The sequence below is a fragment of the Glossina fuscipes genome, unplaced genomic scaffold (assembly GCF_014805625.2).
Source record: "Glossina fuscipes isolate IAEA_lab_2018 unplaced genomic scaffold, Yale_Gfus_2 115, whole genome shotgun sequence".
NCBI classification, from domain to species: Eukaryota; Metazoa; Arthropoda; class Insecta; order Diptera; family Glossinidae; genus Glossina; species Glossina fuscipes.
The window spans coordinates 2865431-2876821 of record NW_023998458.1 but is presented as its reverse complement, the minus strand read 5'-3'; the positions used below and the strand labels follow the sequence as shown (position 1 = coordinate 2876821).

The 11391-nt window shown below is 35.0% G+C and overlaps 1 protein-coding gene across 1 annotated transcript; it reads left to right on the top strand.

The window, feature by feature from the left end:
• The first annotated feature begins 306 nt into the window (after positions 1 to 306).
• Positions 307 to 2015, top strand: LOC119640180 (putative odorant receptor 85d). The gene is made up of 4 exons (XM_038038029.1): positions 307 to 554; positions 1457 to 1628; positions 1700 to 1855; positions 1953 to 2015. The coding sequence occupies exons 1-4, from the start codon at positions 307 to 309 to the stop codon at positions 2013 to 2015; spliced, it is 639 nt and encodes a 212-aa protein (XP_037893957.1).
• Positions 2016 to 11391: the final 9376 nt, after the last annotated feature.

Here is an 11391-nt window from a genome sequence, read left to right as displayed (position 1 = left end):
CTTATATCATATTTTGGATTTGCCGTTAATGGTGTATTCAAAATGCTTTCAGTATGGATCGGTCGCGAGACTTTACATGCAGTCATTAAAGATTTAGAGAAGAATTTCCCTCGAACATCGAGCGAGTGCCATGAGTACAAGTTTTATGAGCAATACGCATTTGTTAAGCGACATATGTATCTACTCTCTCTTATCCATTGGAGTATTGCTATTGTCTTTATGCTATTTCCCATTGTCCAGTCGTCCTTCGAATATTTGGCCAATTTTAATGGCAATGGAAAATTTATTTATCGTTTCCCGTATATAATGACTTATCCATTTGATCATCACACGCCAGCCGGATTTATATTTGCGTATATTACGCAATTGATTGGTGGTATCACGGTACATTCTTATTTTTGTGGATCAGATTGTTTACTTTTGGCCACCATACACTTGGTTAATATGCAATTCGTCTCGCTGGCTCTGCGTATTAAGAAATTCAAAGCCCAAACATATGAGAAGGACTTAGAGCAGCTGAGGAAAATACTCAAAGTACATATAAGCGCCCATCAGTGAGTTAGCGGTTTGGAGAACAGAAAAAAAAAAAAGGAAAAAATCCTTTCTTTTTTTTTCTACCAACAAAGTGCAATTATTGGCATTTATTATACCCATCAGCGAAGGATGAGAGGGGCCTATTTCGTCAAAACGCCTAGAAGGAAGCATCAGAGACCGCACAAAGTGTATACATTCGTGATCAGCATCAAATCCTAAAGCGATTTAAGCATGTCCGTCTGTTAGTGTGTGTAACGTCTGTTGTAAATATTCTCCTGCAAAAATGAAGCTACCGACCTCAAATTTGGCAGAAGAGTGAAGAATGACCCAAATCGGTCGCAGGACATGCCCGCAGTACCACGTACACTGAGAACATCTCTGTTTTTAGAATGAAAAAATAAAAAAAAAACTACAGCAGATGAATCTACAAAAATTTGACTGTACATTCTACGGGGAATGCTGTAGCATATGTGTTGGAAAGAAGTTACCACGGCCCCTACCCAATATTACAGTGTATCAAAATTTAATGGTTTTTTCGATACCTTTATACGAATTTTTGGACAGTTTCAAATCTTGAATGCATGTCCGCCTGTGCGTCTGTCCATCTGTCTGATTGCGCAACTTTGTAGTATTTGCGGTAAATACTCTCCCGTTGGCGAAAATGAACACGAAATGAAACGCCGACAGATTTGCAAAAGAATTTGAAATTGACGCCAACTTTTCAAAGGACACGCCTACAACGGGCACATGCCTATATGACAAAAACTTTTATTTGCATTCATTAGCATAAAAATTTAGTTCTTTTACTTTTTTGTCTTTTTTGGGGTAAACAGTGATGGGTATAAAGGATTCGGGCCCGACAGAATTTAATTTTCTTATTTATTTTCTTTAGAAATGCAAAGCTTGTGAATGATGTTTTTAGCGTATCGATATTCTTAAATTATCTCATCTCAATTGCGGTACTTGTGATGATTGGCGTTCAAGTTATTAGTGGATCCGAATTTTGGGATTTATCCAAGTTTTTGGGTTTTTTAATATCATCCGTTAGTCAAGTTTATTATATATGTTTGTATGGTTCGTTGTTGCTCGATTACGTAAGTATACCGAACGGTTAAAATGTTTTTAATTAATTACAAATCTCTTTAATCAACTATTTATTGCGCAGAGCGGCAAAATTGGTGAAGAAATGATGAGCCAGGAATGGTATTTGGCAGATAATCGTTATCAGCGTATGTTGATTTTGGCAATTGCACGTTCTCAACGTCCAGCTCATTTAACAGCTTATAAATTTTTTATGATCTCTATGGAGAGTTTCGCCAACGTACGTTCAAATCATTTGACGAGGAATTCTTCGTCGTTCCCCTTTCTATTTATATTTAACACATATTCTTATTAGTTGTTTTTCTGTTTTTCTATAGCTCATGACAACATCCTATCAATTTTTTACTTTACTTAAAGCTCGCATGGAAGAACATAACTGAGAAAATTGTATGGAATCGATAAAGTTTACTATAATTTTTATTATAATTCATTTTCACCAAAGCAATAAATTGTCGGATTAAAGTGAAATGATTACTAGCTGCTACTACTAAGACAGCGAGTTCTTTTTTTCAAAAGGATAGAGTAGAAGCTTGGTCGAGTCGATTTAATAAAGTTAAATATTTCATGCATATTAGGTTGTCCAGGTGCCGTTAAGATATCCGTAGGTCGCGCTCATGTTCGTAGATTATATGTATATAATGTGTGTGTGTGTGTGTACGTGTAATATTTCACCGATTTTAGGTTGCCATGTACCGTCAAGATATGTTTAGTATTCTGACACAATGAGGCTCATTTTCGTAGGTTAGACGTACATGTGTGTATGTGTGTGCATATAATACTTATATATATTTCTACATTATATTTATTCTTCATTGTATAAAAAAAATTTACAAATTAAATCTATCTGCAAGACCTGGGAATATAAACCCGGCCTCATTGAGTTCACAGCCGCAGGTGTAGAGGCTTCGAATACTTAACTTCGAGTTGTGGAAAGGTTTTAGCATTCATCCTTAATTACGATCGAGTTACTACAGTATTTTAATTTAACTTAGATCCTTCGGCCATCTTGCTTAAGTTTTTTCTTTAATCCCTGTTAAATTTGTTTTTTGTTTTCTTTTTCTTTTAATATGACCAATCATTGAGGGAATGTTTCTTATTCATCGAACACAGTGACTGGTGTTTAAGAAAGAAGCTGACTAGGTTTCTGAAGTCATTGTTTTATTTTATTTGAAACATTAAACTGCTCTTGTTTAGGATTTTCATAGTACACCTTATCTTATCGATGTGCAAGTAACACACGATAAGAAAACCTTAACCTTGCCTTGTGGCAGTACTTTGTTAGTTCGTTTTATAAAAGTAAAATAGTTCTTCTAATAGCTTCAGAAACCTTCAAAAAAAGTTGTTAATAAAATTTTGCGATGTTGAGTAAACTTTTAATGCATTATTCGACTTCAAAGTGATGTGCTTTACGTAATTACGAGTAAATCTTCTAAGTGTAGCTTACAACATTTATGGTATAGGGAAAGCTTATGAGAGGGTATACGGTAACTAAAAGGAGTTATGATAGATCTAACTTTTATTGTATCGAACGATTCAAAATCAGTTTTTGAATCAATGGCTATTCATGTAATTTTTATTATGGTATATTAATGCTTACGTACTTTGGTCCAAAGACGGGGCATTGGTTTGAATCGAATCGCTCTTCGGACCACCCTTTATTTACCTTTATTTAATATTAAAATGTCGCAAAAATTGTTAGATAATAATGTTTCAGATGTGAAAAGTCTTGAAAACTTAGGTGTGATGAAGAGGTCTAATTTTTCATATTCTATATAACAAAGAGTCGTCCGTATTGGGCGATTTGACTGAACCAATTCACACTACAAGTTCTCCGCACACCTTGAATAAGGCATGGACCTGCTTTTTAAGCCTCTAAAGAAGGTGAATTCTTAGTAGTGAAGTAGATGTCGGCAGATGAGGGTAGAGAAGGTATGGTTTCCGCGTCTAGAAAGAAATGGTGAAAATCGTAATTTAAGGGAAATATTGAACGATGGTATGTTAGTAAATTTTTAGTGAGTAAATTTTTTTGCATAGACAAGTCCGCGATATTTTCTGATCAGAGCGCTGGCCATTAGAAATCTCTGTTGATTTAATTGTTTATTGTGGTTGCTTTAGTTGTGACGTTCACGATAGTTTTTAAACGGATTAATTCAACGTTTTATAATAACCGCATAACGTTAATGTCAATTGGGTAAGTAATAACGATCATATGATATGTTGTAATTACAATAACAATTATTTATAATCTATCCTTAGTTGTTAACAGGCAAATTTCACTTCTGTAAATTTCATTAACAATTTCCAATCAAAAGAAAATCGTAAGACGGCTGGCTATCTGAAACTAAAACAAGTAAGCCGAGTGCTGCATTATCATTACATTCATGCTCATCGAGCACAAAATAATGCAAAAATGATGTTGTCTACGCCACAGCACTCATCCTAGCAGCACGAATTCAAGTGATTATTGCATCGTTTGTTCAGAGGTATATAGAAAGAGATTTCGTTCGCGTATACATCATAACTTTCCTTTTTATTTAACAAATAGAGTAAAACGCGGTATAATTAAAAATTATTTAAACTCGGTATTGCATGCAAGCCGTAGCACATTTTTATAGTTATGTACGACTTAACTTTAACTTATATGCACAGAGGCAAGTATCAGACAGCAGCAGCAGCAGCAGCAGCAGCACCAGGCATAAGGTTTATAATGTGTGTACATGTGGTAGTAATAATTTGTGATGTAGCAATTAATGTATAATCAATTAAATGAAATTAATAGAAAATGTTTTTTTTTTATTTTTTTTATTTAACTAAGTGAGTTTATTTTGCATATGTATATAGACGAGGCCGATGCATTAACAAGATAAACATGAGCAGATCATCCATCAACAATGCTTTTAAAGTCTTAAAGTATTATTCATATTAGAAATATATGCAAAGTAATATAATAAGTGAAAACGTTGCAGTTGAGCAAGGCCGACCATTCAACGCTTGACAACAGTTTCGCCTAATACTATTCTTCATTTATTCTTGCGATAAATGATCAAAAATATAGTAATGACATGACAATGAGTTTGATCCCACCTCACCATAACCACTTATCATCTTCAGGACTATTTTTTATCAACGCTGTTAAATTGCGGAACTCACTACCTCTCGATATCAAAATAATTGTTCGCCAAAGTAGGTAAAAAGTGGCAATAGAAGCCTTCTATAATCTATAATTAGTTCTGAATTAGTACTGAATCTACGCCTAGAATCGTGAAGCGATCTAATAAATGTAGTTATTGATTGCTTGTAATATAAACTTTAACACCGTTCCCCGTGTACAGAATGTAGCAGAATGTGTCTAACGAAGTTGATAAAGCACGGAAGGTAGGGCTGATTGGAGATATCATTTTTGGTAGAATTCTTCGTAAGTAAATTCCGTTTGGTTTTATTATTATGGATGATGAGAAATGTATGGCTTTCCGCGATATCAACCCTCAATCCTCAAGCTCCTACGCATTTTTTCATATAATATGTCGAAAGCGAATTACGATGTCGCCAGATGTCGAAAACAACTATGGCGATTTGCTCTGTCTTGGACTCGGTCATGGTGTTAGTTGTTGGCAAAGTTGCTAAAAAGTTGGCTAATGGCTATCGTGTACTAATTAGTAACGGCAACAATGACGCTCAGTTTGTATATCGTTTGCAATTGCACTTCCTAGGAGGTGACCAAATGAAATGGCCACCAAGCCAAGTGAGCTTCTCCTGTGCTTCATTAGATCGAGCCATATTGATGTTTGAATTTTTTTTGTATTAAATAAACATACAGCTTAGCTTTAATCTAATTTTGATATAAATATCTGATATTACTGTGGTTCAGAGTCACTCTTAACTATAATGATGATTATAATTTGATAATTATAGCGTCATTAATAATTATCATTATCGACTAATAAAGTAAACTAAACTAAAACAAGTAGGAACACTATAGTCGGGAAAGGCCTATTTTTAAACAACACCCCACACCACTTTTGTCTAACGCAATGTTTAATTGCTGTTACAGGTTAATTTTCATCTCCACATACTAATGCTTAGACTTTTCTGCTTTTCAAAGGATCAATTTTCGTGAAAATCCTTATTAGGATAGGATTCAAAAGTTAATCTGAGAAGGTCCAAATTTGGTCCAGCTCACTTTTTTATGTTAAATTACTGCCAAGACATAGTTTTCATCCCGAAGCATCGAATATTATACTTTTTTTCGTACGAATTTCAGATTTCGCTATATGAGACGGGGTTCAAAAATTGCCCCCCCCGGCCCAAAATCATCACATCAATTTGAAATGGCGAAATAATACTACTTAGCCACTTTTTCCAAAGAATTTTGAAAATTGCATTGTTTTCCATATAACGACTTTTCAGAGTAGAGCGTTATATAAGAAATGGAGGAGCGATCGAAAGAGTGGACTGAACCATTTTCAGTAGCGTTCGTCCTTGGGTCAAAACTGTACCCAATTTCATTGAAATATCTCAAAAATTGCGACCTCAAATGGACAGACAAACTTAGATCAATTCAGGTTATATTCTGGATCGATCGGTATGACAAAAGATCGGTTTATATTAGGACTTTCTGCGTGTTACGTCGGCATTAAGTTAATATGCCTTGTTCCACAAGTGCTCTACGATATAATTATACTTTATTGTCATGTAAAGGCTGGCTTTGCATGTAAATCGTTATCTTAGATGTGATACAAAATGAAAATTAATTTTCTTGCAAAAGATCTCTTTATTCTGTTCGTATTCGTAGCAGTTTAGTTGATACGGACTAAATTAAAACACTATACTTAAATGTCCTTTACTCCATCGCCAAATACAACTATTGAGCTATCTTTGTTCTAACGCGAGCTGAAAATTACATCGTGTTGTCGTAGGTAAGCTTACCTTTTATGATAATGCGTGCTCCAAACAAAGTAGATTTATACGTGAAAACACTATTTGATCGAACTTTTTGTAGGCATCGCCGTTATCTTAAAAGAAACAGAAAAAGTAAAAGAACGGGCAGATGGACAGACGAACTGGTGGACATGTTCAGATGCATTCAAGATTTGAAACTGGCCACGAATATGTATACTTTATGAAGTTTTTGAAGCTCGTCTCTGCGCGTTATAAAGGCATTGAAAAAATAATTAAATTTTGATGCATTATAATATTGGGTAGCGGTAGTCAATTTTTTTTCCTTTTTGTGCACAAATGCTACAGCATCGCTCACAGAATATGCGTGCAAATTTTTATACATATATTTGCCGTAGTTTATGAGTAATAAGCAAAAAATCAATTTTTCTTTCCTTTTGAAAAACGGATGTGTTCTCAGTTTATATCGTAATGTGGGTGTGGCCCTCGAATAATATGCGCCATTTTGAATGTGACACTGCGTGCAAGAACTTTCACTGTTTCCGCCAAATTTGAAGTCGGTAGCTTAATTTTGCGGCCAAAAAAATGTTTAAAGCAGACATTGACCAGACGGACAGACGGACATGCTGGAATAAATATACTTTATGGCGTCTTTGAAGTTTCCATGTGGACGTTTTGATAAAATGAATATACGTACTATCCTTTGGTGGTAAGTATAAAAATTGGGATATAAAGACTTATGAGCCTTCTGAAGCTGAGTAAAGTTTATATGCCTGGGACATAAAGAAATGATCGCATCTCATCCAAATTTCGCAAATTCAGTTAGTATGTCAAAATATTATTTTCAACCGATCCGATTTTTATGGAGAAGTACTACTAATAGGGAAATTCTCTTATACATAAAAACTTTTTTGGAATTGGTCGTTGCATGAAAAATGATCGTAAAAATGGTCCGACGTAAAACTTCAATAGCGCGAGTTTATCTGTGGACGAAAATTTGTCATTCTACCGAATTTCAAGAAAATATATCAAAAGCGGGAATGGGATCCAAGAGCTGCAGGCAGACATCTAACGAAGGCATGCGTAGATATCGAACTTTATAAATAGTAACAATTCTGAATCGATTGGTATAATGAAAGATCTTTCTGCATATTGCATATATATAGTGTTAATATTGAATATTGCATACCCCCGCCCACAAGGCGTGTAAAGTTCGATAAAATATCGACCCAAGCCAAGAAGATCAGTACAAGCAAACGTCAGCGAATAGTTTCTGTAAAATGTTTGCATGAATTGGGAGTAGATTATCCGTTCTAAGCTGCCTTACGGATAGGATCCACAATAATATCCGTTTTATGAACATAAACATTAAGACGTGATATTTTCGCAAACTTCTGCTAAAAAGTTTTGAACCAAAACGAGCTCGTTGCTATTGAACCGATGGATGCTGTTACATAATAATTGTGCAGATGTATTTGGGTAAAAGCTTCATAGCTCATTTTATTGAATGGTGGGCGGGTCAGCGCACAGATTAGCATCGTTATTACATAAGGGATTTTTTTATCCAATCTAGGCAATGTTTAGGAGTTTTACAGACTTTTTTGATAAAGAAGACTTTACCGGATATTCTATTCAAGACATTATCCATTGTTTGTCCACTTTCTGTCTGGGCTGGTGACTCAAGGCTATTCACGAAAGGGCCTTCTCTTTGGTGATCATTATAACAATACACGTCTTTTTCGTTAATATAATAGCGGTGGGAGTAGTAGTAACATAGAGGGGTGGCGATTTAACACACTTTAACGTTTTCTTGGTGAGGTGGGGTGCGGGGGGGGTGGGGACATCGTAATATAAGGTAGGACGCGGATTTGTCTTTTCTAGAACTCAACTTGTAAGGTATTTCCGCATATTGCAGTCTCTTTGCCTTAACGGTGGGCGTATTTGCATCGATTGTTGCTGGTAGAGGTCTTCAGTGATCGTTCCCTTCGGATAGCGCAGCTTATACATTACAGTCAAGTGTACACTTAAAAATTGATTTCCAAAAATATCCGGGATAATATTCATGGCTTGCCTGGACTACAATATCTTTTCTTGTATGCTTCGTGTCCCTTTTAAATGAAATTTTGACGTGTATGGCTCTTCTTTGATGCGGAAAGTAACTTTCCTTAAAATTCGCAAAGACTGTGCTTCACTTTCTCATCAAAGAGGCATAAGAGTGGCATTTGCACATCGAGGGCTTGTGAACAAAGCAATGTCACCTCTTCGAAAAAACCTTCAATTATTTGGTTATTTATGTGTGAAATTACAAGATTTGAAGGCGGCAAGACAATTGCCTGGAAATATTACACAAGGCTATCCAAAAATGCGTTATTAAAATTGTCCAAATGGTCCGGCGAACCCACTTATTCATCGCTAGCTTCAACAATACGGCAAATAATTGGTACATCCTGCGTTTGCGTCAATATGAGTTTGAAGACTGCAGGCTGAAAATTCCTAAAGGCTTCCTAGCAATGTTTTTGGAAGGTTACACTTGCATTAATAATCCTGGCAGGCAATTTAAGCGACAGACCTCCAACACCCGGAAGTTACAGATGTCTGCATTTTTTTGAGTATGTCGTCCGGAAAGTTTCATGTTGTGGCAAGGGCATATCTGATTTTTGATCCGAATAAAAATCTGTAAACAGTCAAAGCTTAGAGAAAGCCCAGTTTGAAAACTGCAAATTGAACATTTCTAATGGCCTCCAAGTAATGTCCTTGAAAAGTTAGACTTGCAATAATAATCCTGGCAAGCAATTTAAGCGGTGTTTGTTGGTTTGCCAATGTAAACTTTAATGGCATTATTAACAGCACTTATCGATCTTTTGCAAAATCAATTGCAAAAGCATTACGAAAAGCTACGGGTGTTAATTCTAAATTAAACACGGCTTAAGGAATGGAATTGCGACAAGAAAAATACTACATCGAATGTGGTGGACAAATGACTTGGCGGATGTTGGCGATTATCTTTCTCTTGATATGGTGGTGTCGAATGAAAAGACTCCTGTCTTTTACAATTACATACTTCGAATTTTTTACAGATTGAATGTAGTAAATTTCTATAGAATATGATCGTGAATATCGTATTTCATTTATTACAAATCAATATTTCTTTGTAATCAAAGTAATAAATGGTGCTATTGACTCGCCTTTATTACTTGGTGAAATAAGCTTTAATGTCCCTAACCGCTTCTCTAGGCACTTTATCTTGGTTAAGCTTAGTCAGTGTAAATATAATTATGAGCTGTTTAATCCGCTCAGAGTAATTTGCACGAACGTAAATGACGTCTATCACTTATTCTCGTTATCGGACGCTTTAAGGTCCATTAAAGCAACATTGCTTAATACGCGCGATTTACCTATGTCTTACTTAAACTAGCTTTTATCCTTAAAAGTCGTTACGATTGGAAAATGAATTGTTGTTAAGTATTATCGGCTGCCAGGCTTATGCATGTTTGCGATGGCTTAGGGGTTCATTTGCAATTTGGTCCTGTACCGGTTTTAAGTATGGCTCTATGCTGGTTGTGTACATGCTTTTTTTCTTTTTTCTTTTTTTTTTCCTTCTTATTTGTTTTATTGTACTTATACTAAGTTTTATTATTAATTTAATATAAGTTTTGCCTTAAGTGCCAATTGAACTCGACTGTTATTTGTTTAGTTGAGTTTCATGTATAAGTAGAAATAAATAAAAAAAAAAAATAAATATCGACTATGCGTGTAAAAAAAAAAGCATAGTATATTTTAAAAGTATTATTTATTTCAGTGCATCTTGTGAATTGATTTAGAATAAATACTCAAAAGATATATAACAAAAAATTGACATTCAATATTAAATTCATAAAATAAAAAACACTTTGAAAAAATAGCGAAATTCCAGATCGAAAGCATATAAAATCTTATTAAACAGTCTTAAACAGTTTTGTCGGAATCAACCTCTTCTTTAACGATGAAAATGCCCCTAAAATAAAAAATAGAGAGTAATAATTTATTTTATAAGAAAATAAGTTTTTGAAGTGTTGAATACAAATTTTGGAATTTTTGATGAATTTTGCGCAATTGGGTTTGTTTAACGTAATTCTCATTCGACAGGTCTGAGGAGGAAATTTCTAAGCTTTAACAGATCTGAAGAGAAAGTGTTTGTCACATTAGGTTTGCAATATGTGCGACGAGATTATATGATTAAAGTTCCAAATTTTCTGGTCAGAAAATCCTTAAGCAATGTGTTCCGAGACGGTATTGTTGAATCTAAATAAAATCGTCCACGTTGCCAAATGTTACCGGGGCATTGCACTTTCTCAAAAAGACAAAACCGTGGTATTAGCAAGCACTGTACAGTAGTGCGTGCCATGATTACTCGATGTTCCGATTTGTCACCCAAACCAAAATACCGCCAAATGTTAAAGAGCCAACATCAATAAAATGATTTTCTCGGACGGGAACAAGCTATTATTTAAACAGTTTCCCTTTTGATATGGTATCCAATATTGATCCGATTCATCAGATTCAAGAGATGTGTCTATATCGGAAATGTGCACAAAACTCTTACGATGAGGGTCACTTTCTTCAACTTCACTTTGTCTGTGTTTTTGCGGAAAGACTGTCCGCTATAAGGGAGAACTCTATTATAAGCATATATACCTGAGATTTCCTCCGGATTTCAAGCATAATTTTCTTACCTATATAGTTTAAGTTTTAAATATAAATCAAAAATACGCTTTTATAACGCGTTTCTTCTCTACACGTAATATCTGTTAATTTTTGCTGATTAAAAATAGTTAACCGAAGCTTTGCTCTGATACACTTGCAGTAGCCGTCGAGTCGCAT

What these genes read in the sequence shown, in the direction of transcription:
- LOC119640180 (XM_038038029.1), top strand. Translation starts at nt 307, where the DNA reads ATGACTTATCCATTTGATCATCACACGCCAGCCGGATTTATATTTGCG. An exon ending in GTTCGTTGTTGCTCGATTAC is followed by an intron (nt 1,629 to 1,699) that starts GTAAGTATACCG and finishes TTTATTGCGCAG; the next exon opens with AGCGGCAAAATTGGTGAAGA. An exon ending in CTATGGAGAGTTTCGCCAAC is followed by an intron (nt 1,856 to 1,952) that starts GTACGTTCAAAT and finishes GTTTTTCTATAG; the next exon opens with CTCATGACAACATCCTATCA.